At 37.5% G+C, this 22874-nt stretch overlaps 2 protein-coding genes across 2 annotated transcripts; both read left to right on the forward strand.

Moving 5' to 3' along the window:
- The first annotated feature begins 16 nt into the window (after nt 1–16).
- On the forward strand, nt 17–17500 carry mmp17b (matrix metallopeptidase 17b). Its single transcript, XM_051860875.1, has 12 exons — nt 17–116; nt 7573–7844; nt 8867–8999; nt 9086–9239; nt 9392–9500; nt 9618–9795; nt 12483–12659; nt 12804–12930; nt 13287–13357; nt 13548–13697; nt 14344–14613; nt 17069–17500. The coding sequence occupies exons 2-12, from the start codon at nt 7680–7682 to the stop codon at nt 17395–17397; spliced, it is 1863 nt and encodes a 620-aa protein (XP_051716835.1). The 5' UTR covers nt 17–116; nt 7573–7679; the 3' UTR covers nt 17398–17500.
- Nucleotides 17501–19228: 1728 nt separating this feature from the next.
- On the forward strand, nt 19229–22135 carry LOC127494300 (saxitoxin and tetrodotoxin-binding protein 1). The gene is made up of 6 exons (XM_051860069.1): nt 19229–19466; nt 19581–19723; nt 19813–19877; nt 20741–20851; nt 21555–21659; nt 21958–22135. The coding sequence occupies exons 1-6, from the start codon at nt 19350–19352 to the stop codon at nt 22023–22025; spliced, it is 609 nt and encodes a 202-aa protein (XP_051716029.1). The 5' UTR covers nt 19229–19349; the 3' UTR covers nt 22026–22135.
- The last annotated feature ends 739 nt before the right edge of the window (nt 22136–22874 follow it).

Here is a 22874-nt window from a genome sequence, read left to right on the forward strand (position 1 = left end):
GGGGGGGGGGGGAAGAGATGAGATGAGAGGAACACATCTGTTCAGGAACAGAGAAGGAGGGCAAGCACGACAGCACGCAAGTGCAAAGGAAGAAAGAGACAGAAGTTTTTTGGAAGGTAAGCATGTCCCAATTCATCATCTTTGCATAACACTGCAACTGTAACTTTTCTTTGTTGTCATCTGAATATTTTGAGCTTTTTAAATTGCATTACAAATATTCAGGATTCTTTGTTATGTCTTATAAATTGCCTTGAAGTATGTTTTTCTTTATTGCGGAGTAAATTATGGCTTTAAGTGAATTCAAGCTCTTAAGAAATGCAACCCATTAAGGATTACTTGAAGCTAAAATCTCTTGTCTGAGAATGGATTACCACACCTTGATTCCCATGTCAACAGATTTCAGAACAGATTGTGGTAGAGCATGTTTAAGTGTAACACTTCTTCATTTTTCTTTCATGTTTTCAGAAAATTGTTAGCCAAAAGCTTTGAATCCACACACCCAGGAAACACTTGTAATATACAAATTAGCACAGGACTTCATATTTTTTGCCTGTAAAGCTTTGAAATTTACCCTCAAACATCTTTGACATGTTAGCCGTCATTACTTGTGTCTATTCATTTTAAGTCAGAAATCTTAAGAAATTCGTTTTAAGCCACCAAACAAGTACACAAACGTTGAGGTTTCTTTCCTATCATTTAGTCTGCATTACTGTAATGGCATTGTGTGATAATTGTAACAGTAAATGATAAAGCTTTATAATGTGAATGAATGCAGATATATCATTTATTTCTACATAGTGTTTAAAACATATTATAAAATGGTTCGTTCCTGTCCTTGATTCTGATTGGTCAATAGCTGTGTTTTATTCACGGTAAAACACGGCTATGACCGTTTCACCCAACGGTTCTATGTATCACTACACAACACCCTTAGCAACCACTCTTAGCAACGTAAACTGTTTGTTCTAAGTTGATATTGTTCATTGAAGCTTACTGTATTATGTAGAACTAGAAGAGTATTGTGAGAAAGAGATTGAGTGAGCGAGTTTATTACCTGCATTCAGATTTAGCATTTTCCTTCAGGTCAGTCCTATGTTCATAATAAAAAAATCTGTTTAAATGTCCGAAGTATTATCTCGTCCTTTTAACAGTTAAGGGGTTTTCCGTGACTGACAGCGCTAGTCAAAGCATTTGTCAGTTGCGTCTTGTTTCGTGTTCACAACAATTCACTCTTTTCAATATAAAAGTCTTCGCTCTTGACTGACACACTCATAAAGACAGTCTTTGTCGCCATTTAATGGCGTAATAATGTAACTTCTGTTGCTGTTCACGGTCAGGGACTATTTTTTCTGGCGGAAGGAAGGCTTTTAGAAAAAGTTTACTTCATGAAAGTTGCATTGATACATATTTTTGGCTTAATATTTGTATTGTGTGGTAACCGTTTTATAGTCAAGTCAAGTCAAGTCACCTTTATTTATATAGCGCTTTTTACAATGTAGATTGTGTCAAAGCAGCTTTACATTGATAACTGGTACATTGTTTGACTGCACAGCAGCTCTTAAAGAATAGTGTCAATGCAGGCAGATCAAAAGCACTGTTGAATATCAAAATGTCAAGTCAAGTGTCCCCAACTAAGCAAGCCAGAGGCGACAGCGGCAAGGAACCCAAACTCCATCAGGTGACATCAGGTGGCAGACAAGTGGCAAATTGGTGTTAAAATGGAGAAAAAAACCTTGGGAGAAACCAGGCTTAGTCGGGGTGCCAGTTCTCCTCTGGCCAACAGTGCTTTGTTACAATTCAGGTTGCTATCATAAGTCCAATAGGATCGCAACATTAAAAGTATTTATTTCAGTTCCATCCAATTGAGGATCGTATTCATCACGCCGGTATGGACGGTTGTTGAGGAACTGTGTCGTGGCTGTCGTGTCGATGAGGCCTTCACAGGGGATGATCTAGTTGACTCAATCTCTGCTGATACTTCAGGGCTGCGTTGTGGTCGTGTCAAGGTGCAGGTCCTTGGTCTCACCTGGATACGGCCCGGATCCGGTTGACTACGGTGAACCTCGGGATAAACAGAAAGACTAATATTAGCGTAGATGCCATTCTTCTTCTGATGTAACGAGTACATCAGGTGTTATAGGAAGTGTTCCCGGTTCCGGCTGACCTAATTTATGCAGCCTAATAATCCTTTAACGGATTTGGAAATATAAATTGGTAATGTGTTATGTGTATGCCAGGTTAAAGAGATGCGTTTTTAGTCTAGATTTAAACTGACAGAGTGTGTCTGCTTCCCGAACAATGCTAGGAAGATTGTTCCAGAGTTTAGGTGCCAAATAGGAGAAGGATCTACCACCTGCAGTTGATTTTGATATTCTAGGTATTATCAGCTGGCCTGAATTCTGAGATCGCAATAGACGTGAAGGACTATAATGAATTAGGAGCTCGCTCAGGTACTGGGGAGCTAAACCATTTAGTGCTTTGTAAGTAATTAGCAAGATTTTAAAATCTATACGATGTTTAACAGGAAGCCAATGCAGTGTTGACAGAACTGGGCTAATATGGTCATACTTCCTGGTTCTAGTAAGAACTCTAGCTGCTGCATTTTGTACGAGCTGTAGTTTATTTATCAGGCGAGCAGAACAACCACCCAGTAGAGCGTTACAGTAATCTAGCCTTGAGGTCATGAACGCATGAACTAACTGTTCTGCATTTTTCATTGAGAGCATATGTCGTAGTTTAGATATATTTTTAAGATGGAAGAATGCGGTTTTACAGATGCTAGTAACATGGCCTTCAAATGAAAGATTGGTATCAAAGAGCACACCTAGGTTCCTAACTGACGACGAAGACTTAACAGAGCAGCCATCAAGTGTTAGACAATATTCTAGGTTATTACGTGAAGAAGTTTTTGGTCCAAAAATTAGAATCTCTGTTTTTTCTGAATTTAGTAGTAGGAAATTACTGGTCATCCAATTTTTTATATCAGCTATGCACTCCGTTAATTTTGTGAATTGGTAAGTTTCGTCAGGGCGCGAAGAAATATAGAGCTGAGTATCATCAGCGTAACAGTGAAAACTAACGCCATGCTTCCTAATGATATCTCCCAAGGGTAGCATGTACAGAGTGAACAGTAACGGTCCTAGTACTGAGCCTTGTGGTACTCCATATTGAACTTGTGATCGATATGACATGTCTTCGTTTACTACTACAAACTGATAACGGTCAGATAAGTATGATTTGAACCATGACAATGCAATTCCACTAATGCCAACATAATTTTCGAGTCTATTTAAAAGAATATTGTGATCAATAGTGTCAAATGCTGCACTAAGATCCAGTAACACTAATAGAGAGATACAACCACGATCTGATGATAAGAGCAAATCATTAGTAACTCTAATGAGAGCAGTCTCAGTACTATGGTACGGTCTAAATCCTGACTGGAAATCCTCACAGATACCATTTCTTTCTAAAAAGGAACATAGCTGTGATGATACTGCCTTTTCTAGTATTTTTGACAGAAAAGTGAGATTTGAGATCGGCCTGTAATTGACTAATTCTCTAGGATCAAGTTGTGGTTTTTTAATAAGAGGTTTAATAATAGCCAGCTTAAAAGTTTTTGGTACGTATCCTAATGATAAAGATGAATTGACGATATTGAGAAGAGGGTCTATGACCTCTGGAAGCATTTCTTTCAATAGCTTAGTCGGTATAGGGTCTAACATACATGTTGTTGATTTTGATGATTTAACAAGTTTAGACAATTCTTCCTCTCCTAAAGCAGTAAATGAATTGAATTTTTCCTCAGGGACACTACAATGCACTATCTGACACGATACTGTAGTAGACGGTTGCATGGTTATTATTTTTTCTCTAATATTATCAATCTTGCAAGTAAAGAAGTTCATAAAGTCATTACTGCTGTGCTCTTTGGAAACATCAGAAGTTGAAGCTTTATTTCTTGTTAATTTAGCCACTGTATCAAATAAATACCTAGGGTTGTGTTTATTTTCTTCTAAGAGTTTTGAAAAATAGGCAGATCTAGCAGATTTTAAGGCCTTTCTGTACTCAATCATTCTCTCTCTCCACGAAATACGAAATACTTCTAGTTTTGATTTCTTCCAGCTGCGCTCCATTTTTCTGGCTGCTAACTTTAGGGCCCGAGTGTGGTCATTGTACCATGGCATTGGATTAATTTCCTTAATCTTTTTTAAACGCAAAGGAGCAACTGAGTCTAATGTGCTGGAAAAGACAGAGGCAATAGTTTCTGTTGCAACATCGAGGTCTTCTAAGCTGTCTGGTATGCTAAGGCGATGAAAATGATCAGGAAGATTATTTATAAAGCAATCTTTAGTGGTAGAAGTGATGGTTCTACCATATTTATGGCATGGAGGCAGTTTAGCCGCCTTGACTAAATGTAGTATACACGAGACTAGATAATGATCTGAGATGTCGTCACTCTGCTGCAGAATTTCAACAGCATCAATATCGATTCCATGTGACAATATTAGATCTAAAGTATGATTATGACAATGAGTGGGTCCTGACACATGTTGTCTAACACCAATAGAGTTTAGAATATCTGCAAATGCCAATCCTAATGCGTCTTTTTTATTATCTACATGAATATTAAAATCACCAACAACAAGGACTTTACCTGCAGCTAGTACTAACTCTGATAGAAAGTCAGCAAATTCTTTGATAAAGTCTGTATTGTGTCCTGGTGGCCTGTATACAGTAGCCAGCACAAATGTCAACTTACATAATGTTACGTAAAGTACCATAGTTTCGAAGGAATTATATTTGAAAGACTTCTGACTAATACTGTAAATATTACTATAGATTACAGCAACACCTCCCCCTTTGCCTTTCTGACGGGCATTGTGTCGATAATCATAACCTTGAGGACTAGACTCATTTAAAGTAATGTAATCGTCCGGTTTTAGCCAAGTTTCTGTCAAACACAGCACATCTAGATTATTATCTTTGATAATATCATTAACAATAAGTGATTTTGAAGAAAGGGATCTAATATTTAACAACCCGAGTTTTATCATTTGTTTAGCATTATTATCTCTATTTTTTATTTGTTGAACATCAATTAAATTTTTACCATTAAATGGGTTTGGAAGTTTTTTGTTTTTACTAATTCGGGGTACAGACACAGTCTCTATTTGAAAATATCTAGGTGTAAGAGTTTCTATGTGTTGAGAGTTATCTGAATTTTCTGACTTCTGTAACGTGAGGCAGCTAGCAGACGGTCGGTTTAGCCAGTTTGTCTGCTGCTTTCTGACCTGGGCCCCAGTTTGTCATGTTTCAGTTCTAAGACTATGTGCCATATTACTAGAGAGAAGAGCAGCACCATCCCGGGAGGGATGAATACCATCTCTTTTTAACAGGTCAGGTCTGCCCCAAAAACTTTTCCAATTATCTATGAAACCTATATTATTTTGCGGACACCACTTAGACAGCCAGCCATTGAGTGATGATAATCTGCTAACTATCTCATCACTCCGACGAACAGGAAGGGGGCCAGAGCAAATTACTTCTCCTGACATTGTACTTGCGAGTTCACACACCTCTTTAATGTTAATTTTAGTGATCTCCGACTGGCGAAGTCGAACATCATTAGTGCCGACGTGAATAATAATCTTAGAGTATTTACGATTAGCATTAGCCAGCACTTTTAAATTTGCTTTGATGTCAGGTGCTCTGGCTCCCGGCAAACATGTGACTATGGTGGCTGGTGTCTCTATTTTCACGTTCCGTGTAATAGAATCGCCAATAACTAGGGCACTTTCAACAGGATTCTCAGTGGGTGTATCACTGAGTGGGGAGAACCTGTTTGATGTTCTTATTGGAACGGAAGAGTGGTGTTTTTCGCGGCTAGGCCGCCTCACCGTTACCCAAGTGCCCTGCTGCACGGGCTCTACAGCCGGAACCAAACAATGTACAGAGTTCACTAAGCTAGTCGCATCCAAAACAGTATCTGAAGCCCTTGCATTCTTACTATCCTCGATTAAAGTTTGGATGCGTGTCTCTAATTCTGAGATTCTCTCTGTCAGCCTGACTATTTCCCTACATTTATGACATGTAAATCCCTCATCACTGACAGAGAGAGCTATGGTAAACATGTGGCAAATGGAACAGGTAGCAATGCTGGGAGAGGATGACATGACTCACCGTGTTTGTAGACTGATCCGACTTACCACAGCTGTTTGAAGAACGCAATGTACTCGAAACTAGTGCTGTATCGTGAATAAGTCAGGGCTGAAGGGCATTGTTAGGCACGACGCGAAGCCTCTTGTACCTTATTGCTTACTTTAAATAGACATCCTCTTTAAATATCTTTAAATAGACATCCTCCACAGGCTTCATTACATGACTTCAGGTCTTATGAGAACACAGAGCAAGACAAGTGATTGTAATATATATATATATATATTTTAGGGATGTAACGATACCCTTATGTCACGATTCGATACATATCACAATACTGAACTCACGATATTGCGATACTTCAACACATATGGTAAAAGGTTAACAAAAAATTAACCGTTGATTAAAATTCTAAATTTGGTTTTACATTGGGGGTGGAAATGAATAAGCTTGGACTTGGTGCTGGTAACCCAATGCACAGGACAATGTTGATACCAGAATAAAGATATTCATGATTCTGAAGCTGAAAATACAGAAAACTACGAATATGCTTGCTCTGTCATACATTATATATAGAAGTTTAATGTAGTACTGACACTAAACTTAGATTTTTTGTTTTGCGATATATTGTGACACTGTCCTCTACATACATACACACATCTGGAACTGTCATTATTTTTTGACAAGGTTGAGAGATTGAATTGCATATTGTAAATGACACGTGCGGGTGCATTGTGCATTACGTTATTGTATTTATTGAGCGTTACATTAATGCGGGTTCTCCCATACTGTCTTTCTGTGACTGGGTCAATGTCTCATCACTCAGACACTCATGATTTCATACACATTTATATGCATACTTGTGTCTCTGCCCATTTTTCCCGTCAATCTCCCTCCCTTTTTTACACTGTCCTCTGTCCTTGTCCCCTGAGACTGGCAGTGTTTTCCTTTAATTCCATTATTCCATAACTCTTCTTTTCCATGCCCCAGTCCCCCATTCCCCCATTCCCCTGTCCCTCCTACTCTTACAACCCGCCATCTCCTATATTGTCTCATTTCTTTAATGAAATGACACCTGCTTATTTAATTAAAGCCTCACATCCGCTATGCTTGTTCTCTTTTCCTTTAAAATGAACACATAAAACCTCTGCAGCCTTTTCATCCTTCTGTCTTTGATACTAGCCATCTGCAATTCAATCATGCAGCTTTACAACCAGTCAGCAGTGTAGTACAGTATAAATTATTTTGGGACTGAAAGAGGTCCTAAGTTAAGAAATCCCTTGTAATGAGATTGCACCACTGATTTAATTGATATTCTTTTAGCAGATTGTTGTTGTCATTGTTTAGAATACTATAAGCTTGAACACAATCTTGTATAATCATTACTAAATTATATCCAAACTGAATTTACAGTGCTGGCATCAATCCTTTAAGTCCTCAACACAAGAGAGGCCACCATCCCAGTTTCAGCAAAGATGGCGGCGTGAGGAGGAAGATTGACATTGGGTAACATTGGTATTATGGCGATGTTTTGGACAGCAGTTGTTTTCTACATGTGTGGACGTATAGTGGAAGTTCATGGAACGGCTGATAAAGATGCACTGCCAACCAGTTCAACAAGATCAGTTACATCTACCGCTTTACCCACTGTCATACCCACAGAAGATGAGAGCATTAAACTTGTGGTGAGAATGTGTCTTGAACTTATTAAACAATTCAGTTGGAAAAGATTTTTCTTTGTTGAAGTGTTCCATTAAAAGTCAACATGAAAATGACCCTATTTCCTTACCCATTCCCTTCCTTTTCTTATCCTTTATGTACCTTTTTAGACTTATTGTGCATGATTCATTGAGTTTATTTGCATAATATTTATAAGCAAAATGTAACGATTTAAACAAATTAAACGATTTTGCTCACAAACTCCTCACCATTAATCTGTTATTAAATATCCTGTTTTAATTTTAATTATGTTATAAAAGTAAACTGGGTTGCAATTGCATTTTATATTGCTTTTTTAATTATTCGAAGAGAATATAAACCCAATGTATTAATATATGAAAAAGTAATAAATATTCTTTTATACACATGCTTTTTTTCCAATATTCTTTTATACAGATTTCAAGAATGTTTTTTTTTAAATCATTTACAACTGCATTACATAATTTACTACAATTCCCATAAATCATTAACAATGCATAATTTGCAATTATAACATTCCATGACCAAGTTTGGGGTCATTAATTTTTTTTTATGTTTTTGAAGTCTCTCTTATGCTCACCAAGGCTGCATATATTTGATCAAAAATACAATAAAACAGTAATATTGTGAAATATTATTACAATTTAAAATACATGTTTTCTATTTGAATATATTTTAAAATGTAATTTATTCCTGTGATGGCAAAGCTGAAATTTCAGTATCATTACTTCAGTCTTCAGTGTCACATGATCCTTCAGAAATCATTCTAATATGTGGATTTGCTGCTCAAGAAACATTTATTATCAATGTTGAACAGTTTGGCCACTTAATATTTTTATGGAAACTGTCATGTATTTTTTCAGGATTCATTTTATCAGCATTATTGTAAATAGTATTATTTTAAATAGAAATCTCTTGTAACAGTGTAAAAGCATTTACTGATCTATTAAAAGCATCCTTGCGGAATAAAAGTATTAATTTATTTCAAAAATGTTGTTCTGCTTGGCAGGATTGGCTCACGAAGTATGGATACCTCCCACCCCCTGATCCCTCCACAGGTCAGTTACAGGCTTGGACAGCTGTCACTCAAGCAGTGAAGAAAATGCAGAGGTTTGCTGGTTTGGATGACACAGGAGTCTTAGGTATGAACAACAAATTTTCCCCCCACTCTTTTTAAATCTCAGTCTTATTTAATGCCTTCCTTATTTCCCTCACCTTCCTGTCACAGATGAAGAAACTGTTCAACTGATGCAGACACCCCGTTGTTCACTTCCGGATGATGATGATCAAACCATCCAGCTATCAGCATTACATGGTGAAATGGAAAATCAAAGGATGAAAAGAGCAGTTTCTACTTGGACAAGAAGAAATATCAACTGGAGGTTAGACTGATTATTTTACCAGTTGTGTTTTTCTTTCCTGTCTGCCTTAACTTTACAGTGTAAAAATCTTAGAAAAAGATTAAAAACACATATGAAAGAGTAAACAAAATTTTTGTTATTAGTCCAACTCTCTTATTCTTCATTTTTCTCAGGCTGCGCTCTTACCCAGCATCTTCTAAACTGTCCCGTGAAATGATTCGCTCCCTTGTGTACTATGCACTCCGAGTGTGGGCCGATCCAACATTGCTGGAGTTCCATGAGGTTATGGCTACTTTTTAAAACTCATAAATTATCTCAGTGTTACTGACCTTAATATGTGTTCATGTTTTTGTGTGTTCATGTAAATTCACAGACTACATGTTGAACTATTTTGAATAGGTGCGAGGACCAGAGGGAGCGGATCTCCAAATAGATTTCTTGCATGGTCCCCATGGAGATGGATATCCCTTTGATGGAGCGGGTGGATCTGTTGGCCATGCCTTCTTTCCATCAGATCCAGACAGGGCGGGTGGAGTTCACCTGGATGCAGAGGAGGAATGGGCCTTCAGACAACCAGGTAATTCTGCAAAACACTCGTAGATAAGGAATAATGTACAAAGCAAAAGTAAAAACCAACAGGGTAGATCAGTACATTATCCACTGATAATAAAATATTGGCAAATAATTATGTTATGTTAATTATGTTATGTAATGTTATGGCCAAAAATAAAATCAGTTTTGCTACAAGCTAATTTAAGCTTCACAACATTATAATGTGCAATATGAAAGACATTTTTTTATCAAATTTAACAGCTATTAAATAATTTGTTAATAAAATAATTTTAAAGATTTAGCCTCCCCAACTGAAGCCCTGGGTATAGAGTACCTCAGAGATGACGTGTTTTTGTAGGCCAACCCGGAAGTTAGCAGCGCACGGGTTCCCTCGATCGAAAGCCTATGTATTTTTCCCATAGATTTTTGGAAAATCGCAAAAATAAGCTCTGTGTTTAACAAAGGGTTATGACACTTACACGTTTTGTCTATCAAGATCATCTTTACAAGTTAACACAACACAAAACCGCCGTTTCTAAGACATAATAAAGGTTTAAAAACGGTTGCCAACAAGTTGCTAAAAGGGACTACTTCCTTTGGCGAGGACTTTAGATGTCATCATGACAAACAGGACATTTGGACAGCATTTCTCATAAAAAAGTGGATAAGTATTCATACACAGCGCAGATCATAATCAGCGAGCATGTTTTTAAATAAAGTTGTTTTTTAAATAAAGTTTGAGGAAGCTTGGTGGTGATCTGTGACCATGGTGTGCTGTAGTCCGTTTATAGCCTACTGTTAGCTTTTTATATCTGACGACTCTATTTAGGCTTCAAAATGTATAAATGTTGTGTTAACTTGTAAAGATTATCTTGATAGACAAAACGTGTAAGTGTCATAACCCTTTGTTAAACACAGAGCTTATTTTTTGTGATTTTACAAAAGTCTATGGGAAAAATGCATAGGCTTTCGATCGAGGGAACCCGTGCGCCGCTAACTTCCGGGTTGGCCTACAAAAACACGTCATCTCTGAGTTACTCTATTGTCGCTGTAGCTTACATGCATTCCAGTCTGTTCTGTTTATGCCGTTTTTCTTTGACTACCTTGTGATTCGACGCCCACAGGGCACGGTTGCCACCTTGTGGATAAACTAATTATTGCAAAAAAAAATTAAATGCGTATGTGCGACCTGGGTCAGCATACAGGTTACAGAAATCCGGCAGAGCGCGTCTTCTTCTGATGACGAAATTCACGTCACGCGCACTGTACGCTGACCCTCGCGTACGCATAAAAAGTGAAGTATACTTAACGCTTACTTAAGGTGCGTTCACCCCATGTCGTAATTACCGTAATTATGCAATGACAGTATGTGAGGTTCTACACGGAGCTGTTTACGTCCTCGAATTATGCATTTCTATGGCAACACTAACAATGCACATATGAATCTGCAGTGGTCAGGTGGTAAGCGGTCATGTGGTACAAGTCGGAGCTCTCTGAAAACTCCCAGTTTACAAGTTGTAATTACAAAATTCTACGAGGACATAAATGCTTTTTACAAGCCGTAATCTCATAAGTACAGTAATTACGACATGGCGTCAACGCACCCTTAATCTAAATGTAAAAATAGGAGGAAATTAGCACAATTAAGTATCCAATATCAGCTGATTTATATTCATTATTAATAATAACTTAAAGGGGCCATATTATGCCCTTTTACAAAGTCTTGATTTTGTCTTTGAGGTCTACTAGAATAGGCTTTAATGCTTGAATAATTATTTTTTCACATATTTTACATTGTTGCAGCACCTCTCTTCCCAGTCTGACAGTAATGCTCTGATTAGTTCTGGTCTCTATGAAGCCCCTCCTTCCTAAAAGCACAGTGTTCTCTGAATGTGTTGTGATTGGACAACCGCTTTGAGCATGTTTCAGAAATGTCACGCCCCTTACCATAACCGCTATGGTTCCAACACACTACTAACGCCAGGGCCGTAACCACCATAGATACTGAAGGGGTACAGACGGGCATGTCAATCGATCGCTTAACGCCGTTGTGGAGGTTCTATTTTTCCAGTTAAATCACAAAACAAATGCACACAAACGTGTCCCTACTCTTGATGGACATCTTTGATTTTAATGAGGGGAAAAAAAACTGCGAGGGCAGATTAGAACACACAACCTTTGATACTGTTAACAAAAACTCTTCCACTAGACCACTAGGAAACTCACATTTTTATTGCGGATTGATATATTTAATCACTAAATTGAAGAATCTTGGAACTAACAATGAATTGTATTATGAAACTATCACATTAAACATGAGTTCTCAATGTACTATTGAAATTGATTTCTGGACATTGTATTATTTTTTTTCTACAATTGTTTTTGTACATATAGCAATTTCGTTCACTCTTTTGTTTCTTTATGCTTTATAAAAATGCCTTGGGCCCAAGGCATTCTTTATTGCGAATGCCTTGGGCAGGATTTTTTTAAATGAGGAATATTGTAAAGTGTGAAAACTCAAGACTACAATGGAGGCATTTCAGGGAGTTCAGAAACAGTGCTTACTGATATAGAGAATAACTCTTCCTTTGGAAAACGAACATTGTGCTTTCTAACTTTGCAAACCTTTTTCATGCTCAAGCAGCAACATCACACACTAAAGAAAATTGAAAATGTAAAAAAGCATTTTTAGCTCTTAATGTTCACACACAGCAACTGAGGGCACAGATCTGTTCACGGTGCTGGTGCATGAACTTGGCCATGCCCTCGGACTGACGCATTCATCAGCACGGCAATCTGTAATGCGTCCATACTACCAGGGGCCCCTGGGAGACCCACTACACTTCAGCCTGGGACATCACGACCTTCAACACATCACAGCCCTTTATGGTAACTGTCATTAAACTCCTCGTTTGGAATCTCTGTTCGGCAATTATAGCTCATGGGATTCATATGAAATCTCAATATTATGTACGTGAGACTCAAATGATCTATTCTGCATGTGTGTGCGTGTGTGTCTGTTTATGAATTCAGGTAAGAGGGGTAACCATATTCCAACTGACGGACCTCTTCTTGTGACAGAAGCTCAATTGCGTCATCGAAATGGAGGAATACACAGACTCACACACATGTACAGACATGCACACAATCATTTGGACAGGTAAGAGATGTTTGATTAAACTTTTTGAATACAACATCAAATCAATATCAAAGTTGTAAATAAAACAAAGACTATTGGAGTACTTTTTACAAAATTATTTAATTTAGATTACCAGATACCAGACTTATAAGTAGTTTGAAAACAACAAACTAAGGAGATGCATAACGAATAAAATCAATATGCGTTCTGAAATCTTATCAAAAAATCAAACATGTCTGACATCCTCCAACTAGATGGAATCATAGTTTGAAGCTAAAAAATACACTAGCGATTTTCTGTGAAATCTCTCAACTAAGATTGCCCAAAATTTGCAGACTGAAAATTATTTTGAAATGTCTCACTTTGTCTCAATCAAGTTCTGTGGATCGCTGTAACACCAGTTTTGATGCAGTTGCCAAGATTCGAGGAGAGATTTTCTTCTTCAAAGGTAGATATTTGAAGTGTTTAAATAATTTAGGGCTAATTTATGGAGTTTGAAATAAAAAAAACTCCCTACACTTCCAGTGTTTTCATCTTTCATCCTCTTGTTCTACAGTCTTTATCCATCCATCATCTCCATATACAGTACAAATAATTTATTCTTATTTCTCCCTTACCCTTCCTCACACATTTTGCAGGGCAGAACATGTGGAGAGTGAGCAGAGGTGGTCTCGTGTCAGTCAGAGCTGTTCCTGTACAGAGACTTTGGTCGGCTCTTCCGTCTTCACTGCCTCCACTGCGAGCCGTTCTGGAGAGACACACAGATCATGCCATCATCTTTATCAGTGGTCAGTTTCCCAGCACAATCACATCACAAACCCACATCAATCTGTACACCCCACTTTTTGGGAGTTCATTAATGTAATTTAGAGATTAAAGATTTATTTTACTTGGCCTCAGTGCAAAGAACAAAAATATGGCTAAGTGCAAATGTGATATTATAATCATAAATGGATGCTGCCTTATTGGGACCTTACTTTTCCCTATCCCTAAAGCACACCTCTACACCTATTTCCACTTTTCAATTTTTTTTTTTCTTTTTTAAATAAATGCCTCTCCGAACTGATATGTGATGGGAAAAGGAAGAAGAATGGCATCGGAAAAAGGTGGATTTGGTTGTGTCAAAAACTAAATCCTCTATCCTTACTTTCCATGCCACTGTTTCTGTTACAAGATGGATTTCTTTTGTAATTTGGCCTGGCTCAAACAGACAGTGGTGGGCGGAGCTAGTGTAAATGGCTTTTGCCAACAAAATGGGCTATTTCCACGAGTGTCTATTTGTAAAAATATACCTTATATATCCACATAAAAAAAATGAAAACACACTTTTCAGATCATTCCTACACCCCTGCTACTTTTATGTGTGTTAAGTTTTCATCAGTTACACCAATTTACCAACACCAGTTTAGTAAATTACTAAATAAACTTGTTTAGGTTCCCAGGTTTGGCTGTTCAAGGATCTGTCACTCCAAGAGGGTTTCCCTCAGCCTCTGTCTACTCTGGCTCCGGAGGACTCAGAGGGACGGTGGCAAGGATTGCACTGGGACCCTACGCAAGGTGTGATGTGGGGGTCTGTGAAAGAGGACGGCGAGAAAGGAGAAAGCCCAGAGGAAAGCGATGTCTGGAGAGAGCTTATTGAAGGAGGAGTGAATGGAATTATCACTGAGAATGATGACGAAAGAGAAAGGACTAGAGACTTTAAGGGTGTGTTGCTTTTAGAATATACTTTGCGAAAGTATTTGTACCCATTCATTTTTTCACATTTTATTATGTTGCTGCCTTATGTTCAACAAATAAATTTTGTCACATCAATCTACACTCCATACACCATAATGTCAAAGCAAAAAAACAGATTTATGACAACTTTGCAAATTTATTAAAAATAAAAAACTTAAATAATTACATTGCATAATTCTTACCCTTTTCTGGGACACTTGAAATTTAGCTAAGGAGCATTCCAATTACGCTTGTAGATGTTACTACACTTCGAGTGAAGTTAACCTGTGGTTAACAATTGAATTGGTATGACTTGGAAAAGCACACACCTCTCAATAAAAGGTCTAACAGCTGAAAATGCATATCAAAAACCAAAGCCATGAGGTCAAAAGAACAGGATTGTAGAGCTCAGAGATAGGATTGTGTCAAGACACATATCTGGGGAAGGCTACAAAAAATTCTGCTGCATTGAAGGTTCACAGAAGTATGTAGCCTCCATGATCCTTAATGGAAGAAGTTTGTAACAACCAGGAGTCTTCCTAGTGCTGACCTCCTTGCCAAGATTGAGCAATTGATGGAGAAGGGCCTTGGTTAGAGTGGTGACCAAGAAGCTGATGGTCACTCTGGTTGAGCTCCATGATCATATATGGAGATGGGAGAAACTTAACAGAAGGACAAACATCACTGCAACACTCCACTGATCTGGGCTTTATGGCTGAGTGGCGAAACTCAAGCCTCTCCTCATTGAAGACACATGAAGTGACTGGGGGACTCGTCAGGGTAAAAGAAAAGCTCAATACAGCAAAATATAGAGATAGCTTTAATGAAAACCTAGTCCAGAGCATTCAGAACTTCGGAATGGACAGAAGGTTCACCTTCCAAAAGGACAATGACCCTAAGCACACAACTATGCAATAGTGGCCTTTGGACAACTCTGTGAACGTCCTTGAGTGGCCCAGCCAGAGCCCGAACTTGAACCTAATCAAATATCTCTGGAGAAACCTGAAAATGTCTGTCAACCAACAGTCCCCATCCAACCTGACAGTGCTTGAGAGGATCTGAGGAGAAAAAAAATGGCAGAAAATCGCCAAATGCAGACGTGAAAAGCATGTCGCATCACACCCAAAAAGATTTGAGGCTGTAAAGGTGTTTCAACTAAGTACTGAGTTAAGGGTACAAATACTTATGCAATGTACTTATTTCAATTTTTCCTTTTTAATAAATTTGCAAAGTTGTCACAAATCTCTTTTTTTTTCTTTTTTGTCATTAAGGTGTATGGAGAGTAGATTGATGTGAAAAAAATAAGTAATTTAAAGTATTTTAACATAAGGCAGCAACATAAAATGTGAAAAAAATGTAAAGCCCGGAACACACCAAGCCGACGCCGACGAACTAGTGGCGACGAAAGCAGACTGCGGGGTTGGCTCACATCAGCAGCGTCTGGGTCCAAAGTTGCCCTGACACACCAAACCGACGCTCGACAGCCGATGGCCACGTAGCACGTCCATTCTGCGCCTGCGTAAGAAGAAATGCCTTTCCGTACCAGCAGGTGGCAGTAGCTAAACAGCCAATCAGAATGATCAGATGGCCCGACTGACCGACGAGCTCCGACGCCGATTCAACATGTCAAGTCGGCCGAAAAAAAGCAGAGGAGGACCAACTTCAGCCGACGGTGCAGAACACACTGAGAAAACTTAAGCCCGGGATACACTGCACGATTTTAGCAAACCTATAAGATCATTACTTTATCACACTGTGCGACATGGAGCTATTATACTTGGGTACGACATGCATGTAGACTGTACGATGATGACACCTATTGACTTGTAGGCTACGATGCAAGTTTCTATAGAAGAATAAAATATCAGACCATGATGAATCACACTTTGGCAGTTGTAGTTTTTATGTGTGCTGAAAAAAAAAGGAAGCGGCGAAAGAAGAAAAGACCTTGAGGTAAGCAGTTTTAAGTTTTAGCGGCATGTCACGTTGATTTCATGTCGCATTTTTATTGGCTGGTCAGTAGACGTGGGTCGTAGCAGCAAACACACTGTGCGTTGATCATGCTGAATTTCTGACACTGTCAGAAAATGATTGTAGGCCATCTTTGGTCTCAAGACCGGGAAAACAGCTGTCTTTGAACCTCTCTCACTGTACGACATAGGACCACCGATTTAAGAACCACAGTCACAGAAATTGGCACGATTGTTTCGTAATGGCAATCTTTCGTCTGGGACAGCCAAAAATCATGCAGTGTATCCCAGGCTTTAGTCGGCCGACGAACAAAAACTGCGGCCGACCGTCGGCTTGGTGTGTTCTGGGCTTAAGGGGTACAAATATTTTTACAAGGCACTGTATATACAGTAATACTGCATTACATGTGGATGTATGTGTAACAGTGTTTGACAGCACTCATGATTTTTTTTTTATCCTTGACGTCAATCAGGTTCGACCTATGTTTTCAAAGGCAATTCCTATTGGAAATTTACTCACCCAGGCTCAGCCCCTGAACAAGGATACCCCCGGCTTCTGGCCACCGATTGGTTGGACTGTCCTCGGCCGTCCTCTTACAGCCCCGATGATATCTCTTTGATCTCCCACTACGGTCAACAGGAGCTTCATGAGCAGAAAGGGCAAAGAATAATCGACCAGATCAGGCACAAAGATAAAGATAAACCTCATCGCTGGGAATGTCCATGTCTAAACAGTGCAGTGACTCAAAATGAACATATTTTACTACTGCCGATTTTATTTCTGATCAATGTGATTTGTTAACTGTCACTTTAATTTTTTCCACATCCAAGTTCACAAATCATACCCAAAAATGACTTATACACTGCCCGGCCAAATAAAAAAAAAAGGAGCTGTTTGGATTTTATTAGGCAAATACTTATGAATCTATGAATGGATCATTATTACAGTGATTATGTTTCTAGCATGTTATATGTTTGGCAACGGTTCTTTTAACCCTTAAAGATGGAGTGTGTAGCTTTTCATTTCTTAAACAACCATGTAGGAAGACACATCATGGCCATATTCTAGGATGACAATGTCGAGATTCACCAGGGTTAAAATTGTGAAAGAACGGTTCAGAGAGTATGAAGAATCATTTTCACACATGAATTGGCACCTCTGAGTCCAGACCTTAATTTCATTGAAAGTCTTTGGGATGTGCTGGAGGAGACTTTACAGAGTGCTCACCTCTTGCATTGTCAATACAAGATCTTGAACAAAAATTGATGCACCTCTTGATGGAAATAACATCACAACATTTATTTCCATCGAGAGGTGCGTCATTTTTTGGTCAAGATCTTGTATTGACAATGCAAGTGAGCACTCTGTAAAGTCTCCTCCAGCACATCCCAAAAACTTACACTGAGGTTAAGATCAGTACCAATTCATGTTTGAAAATGATTCTTCATGCTCCCTCCCAACAATTCTTTCACAATTTGAGCCTGATGAATCTTGACATTGTCATCCTGGAACATGGCCATGATACATCTTAATACATGGTTATTTAAGAAATGAGACGCTACATACTCCATCTTTTAGGGTTAAAAGAACCATTGCCAAACATATAACATGCTAGAAAAATAATAATCACTGTAATAACGATCCATCCATAGACTCTTAAGTATTTGCCTATTAAAATCCAAACAGCTACTTTTTTTTTGGCCAGGCAGTGTATTTTCCTTTATTTTCAATCTCTGAAGACATTAAAATAGTTGGAAAGATGAGTTCTAACAACCATCAAATTCAGAGAAAATTCTGTTGTTATATGTACAATAACTCCAAACCTAAACGCTAGCTTTATTTCTCTATTGATTCCAGTTTTAGTTGCTAAAACTCCTTAGAATCAACAAGTTAGTTTGGTTATACTGCAGCACATTCTTGTTCAGATCAAACCTCATGTAACATAAAACAAACATCAACAAAATACCTGATGTTAATGATTTACAGTTCAGAGAGTCTGTCAGCTCACCAAAGCTTATAAAAGAGGCAAATAATATTGTGCTAGAGTTTAAAAATATAATGATATTATACATATTTTGATCTTGAAGATGCAGAGAGCAAATGTCATAAAATGACTTTAAATGATCCACTGGGTTCCAAAATGTGATTTATTCATATTTTCTCCTTAGAATGGTGTGATAATTTAGATTAATCATAAAATGCAAAAAAAAAAAAAAAAAAAAAAGACTGTGCTCATCATACTACTGGTAAATACCAATGTACTTTTTAAAATAATGTACTACTGTGTGAAGGATAGTCAAATAATGACAGATCAGTAAAGTGTAATTTACAGAACAAACTCAGTATAATAAAATCTAAAAAAAAAAAAAAAGTGCAATGTAAATTTGTTTTAATATATTTTATGGATTCTGCTATTATTAATAATATATATTTATAAATATTACTTTTCTCTGTTTCTTTTTTTTTTTTTCTTTTTTTTTTTCTTAAACATATACCCAAAGACTATGGCAATAAAAAGAAAAATAAGAGCATTATTTTATTCAACAATTACTGGCATGTTCTGTTACCTCAGGAATTTCCTGATCCCTAAAGTCCACAATTTTACCCACTTAAATCATTTCAGCATCGCAAACAACTGTTGCATCACTTCAGAAAAACAAGATGATAAAATGTGATAAGCCGTTCTATATAAAGTACTTGTTCCCCAGGTGAAGCAGTATCATTTTCTGAAATCATATTTCTGAGGTTCTACAATGTCTTCTTTGGTAGTCTTGACTGCTCTTCTGGGCCTGTTTACTTTAAATCAGGCCACTCTGCCAGGCTGTAAGGAGCTCATAACGCCTCTAACCCTGGAGGATGACTACAAAAGTGTAAGTGCATTATTAATATATATTTAAAGCAAGTATTCTTTCATAGTAAATGAACAGTACAGGAGCTTATATAGGGCAATAAGGCACTTAAATTTCACAACTTCTTCCAAACAGATCATGGGTAAATGGATCTTCCTTGAAGGCATAGCTGATCACCACTTATTTACAGATATCTTGAAGACTGTGAACAGCTCATGGGTGGAGTTTGGCCCGAGCACTCTTGCAAACACTGTAACTCTCTATCAAAGGAACATGCTGTAAGATTGTCCTGTTTTTAACATGTTTTGCTAAATTGAATACATTTCATCATGACCAGCATTTTGAATCGGATCACTCTTCCCCTCAGGAAAGGAAAGTGTGAATTTAGCACCTACGACACAGTTGTTAAAGACAGTACCATTTATGTCAATGGTAAGTTACCAAAAGTGTATTAATTTCAGTTAAAACTCATGGTTTCGCTTTATTTTGATGGTCCTTTTAACACATTCTGTTGACTATAAGTAACGTTGCACCTACATGTCTAGTCTACTACTCACCTACTCTGTTAGTAGAGTATTAGTAGACTGATAGGGTTAGGGCAAAGACTGTAGAATGACACAAGACGCGTCACTCGTATTGTTTTGAATGGGAGAAAGTGCAACGCGCAATATGGCGGAATAAGTCCCGCCTTCTAAATAAGAGCCAATCGCCGATTGGTAAAGTCAACGCGTCACTGCAGTGGCCGTTAGAAGCTCCGGTTCCTATAGAAACAGTCAGACTCCCGCCTCCGAAATGAGAGACAAGAGACGCACGCTTTAGGACTGCGCATGCGCATTAGCTTGATCCAGCCTGAAAAATACAGTTTTTTTTTTGTCATGATTCGAGCGTTTAGTAACAAAATTTATGAAACAGTTTTTGTCAGATTTCATTGGTGATTTAAAATATAAAATTTAATCGAAAGCTTGGCAAACAGCTTTGGAGAATTTGATGTTTCCCCATTCAAAGAGACAGGAGCTGCACTTGCATGCCCGAGAGGCGTTTCAAAGATGGCCGCCGAGTGAAATTACTTGTCTTAAAGGGACTTTGGTTAGGGTTAGAATAAGTTGACATGTAGTTGCAAAGTTGCTTAGAGTAAGCAACTAATACTCTACTAATACTCTACTGAGAGATAGTTGACATGTAGTTGCAAAGTTACTTACAGTCAACAGAATGTTCAAAAGGGACCGTCAAAAAAGTGTTACCAAACTCATAGGTTCTGAGCACTAATGAGTGTTACACTGTTGTTTGATCCACAGAGACTGGCATAATAACAGAGGGGAAGTTATTGCCATCCTGTCCGGAGTGTATCACCATGAGCTATGTCAGCCAATATAAAAATGAGACCATAAAGTCGCTGTACTTTTTCAGTAAGTCACAAAAACTATGGACATAGACACAGTAGGTGATTAAAGGGTTAGTTCACCCAAAAATCTAAATAATGTCATTTATTATTACTCACCCTCATGTCATTCTACACCCGTAAGACCTTTGTTCATCTTTGGAACACAAATTAAGATATTTTTGTATATATTTATACATCAGATTACAGCTTCTGTACCTGAAAATCTCCTGTTTAAACCTACATGAAAAACTTGAAAAGCACCATTTATTTCACTGATATTTTTGTTTTGTTGTATTTATTTGGTTATATTACTCATAATTTGATTATTTGTTAATATTTTATTACTTACGGTTTATTTGTCTAACAATATTTAAATTTTATGTGAGTTAATCTAAAAACTATATATTATAAACCCTATTTATTAAGGTTACATGTATCAAAAACAACAAAAACAATAACTAAGCTTATTTTATAAGCCCATTTTCTTTTCTTTTACTTTATTAATTTTTTTGTTGTAAGGGAAAGGGAACATTTTGGTGGGGCAAGTAAAAATTTGAACCACTGGCCCGGGCCAGCAGAAAAAAAATCCTTAGCGTTGAGCCCTGCAAATGTATTGCTCATGGTTAGTTCATGTTCGTTATTAACGAACGTTAACAAATGAACCTTACTGTAAAGTATTACCATGTGTATTTCATGACAAATTGTGTGTGATGTTTCCCTCCTTGCAGAGAGAGAGAGCAACCCAACAGAGTCTGACATGGACATGTACTGGAAGCAAGCTGAGTGTCTTGAATTCAAAAGAGAAGCCCAGTACTCCTATGATGGTGCAACAGGTCAGTTTGGGTTTCAAGCATTTGCAGTTTTCATTGAAAGCCACAGCTATTAGCCATAGAGTTTTGGTTTCATTGATTTGCTTTGAGGTGTAAATGTAGTTGCTCTTGCAGCTTCAGGCATTTTTTGATGTTACAGGGAAACCTCACAAAATTTGTCACAAACACATCCAGGTCCAATTAACCTCCAAATCAAAAAGAAATCATAATGAATTGCCATGCAATTATTTACATATACAATGCACATTGTATTTTAACTTTTTCTTTAATTTTGGCTTTTTTCTTTCTTCTCTCATTGCAGAATTCTGTCATGTGGCCACGGACAGCTCATCTGACCAGACGCCTAGTTTAGACAAATCAGATCAATAATGCGGTTAAAAAAAATGTAATAACAACTATGACGAAAAGAACAATATGTGAAAGAATCTCTGTTATTCATCTTTGTGTGTATTTTTAATAAACAGGGGGGCGAAAAATAATGTCATGCTGTTTCATGCTTAAAACATTATTAGAAAAAAATGATAAATGTGACTCTGTGGTTAAATGTAGTATTTTTTGGGATTGTCCTCAATGCTAAAGGCTCAAGGTCATTCTGACAAGGGCACTTCCCAGTTACCCAAAGTTTTATGCTCTCAATTGATTCCAATTCAAGGAACCTGTTGCATCACTTCAGAAAAGAAATAAGTATTATGTGGCTGGACAATTTAAAGTACTTGATCCACACAGAATAATAATAAGAATAATAATAATAATAATAATAATAATAGGAAATTCTCATCATAAAGTTTTGTAATGAGTATTTTGGTGGCCTCAACAGCTCTTTAGTTTGAGTCAGGGCGCTCTACCAGACTGCAAAGAGCTCATAACGCAACTAACCTGGAAGATGACTACAAAAAGTGTAATTAAGCTTTTAGGATATTAAACATATTTAGATATTATAAGAACAAGACATATTTGAGAAACAGACATTGTGTCGACTCTGCATGTATAAAACACAGAAGATGATTTCAATATGAAACTTTCATATTTTGATTAAGATGAAAGTTGATATGAATTTTGCATAAATTATTTAACACATGGCCGGACTTACTTATGGATACAAAAAGGCCTGAAGCTGCAAGAGTAACTACGTTCATTCACACCTCAAAGCAAATCAATTAAACCAAAACTAGTAACAGGTTCACGTTTTCAGTGTTGTTAGTTAGAGACTACCATTAA

The sequence above is a fragment of the Ctenopharyngodon idella genome, chromosome 14 (assembly GCF_019924925.1).
Source record: "Ctenopharyngodon idella isolate HZGC_01 chromosome 14, HZGC01, whole genome shotgun sequence".
In the NCBI taxonomy this organism is placed as follows: Eukaryota; Metazoa; Chordata; class Actinopteri; order Cypriniformes; family Xenocyprididae; genus Ctenopharyngodon; species Ctenopharyngodon idella.

Bases quoted from the DNA above. Each gene is read 5' to 3' on its own strand.
- mmp17b (XM_051860875.1), top strand. From the start codon at position 7,680: ATGGCGATGTTTTGGACAGCAGTTGTTTTCTACATGTGTGGACGTATA. The intron at 12,931-13,286 runs GTAAGAGATGTT...GTCTCAATCAAG, and splicing joins GCACACAATCATTTGGACAG to TTCTGTGGATCGCTGTAACA. The intron at 13,358-13,547 runs GTAGATATTTGA...CACATTTTGCAG, and splicing joins AGAGATTTTCTTCTTCAAAG to GGCAGAACATGTGGAGAGTG.
- LOC127494300 (XM_051860069.1), top strand. From the start codon at position 19,350: ATGTCTTCTTTGGTAGTCTTGACTGCTCTTCTGGGCCTGTTTACTTTA. The intron at 19,878-20,740 runs GTAAGTTACCAA...TTTGATCCACAG, and splicing joins CAGTACCATTTATGTCAATG to AGACTGGCATAATAACAGAG. The intron at 20,852-21,554 runs GTAAGTCACAAA...CCCTCCTTGCAG, and splicing joins AAAGTCGCTGTACTTTTTCA to AGAGAGAGAGCAACCCAACA.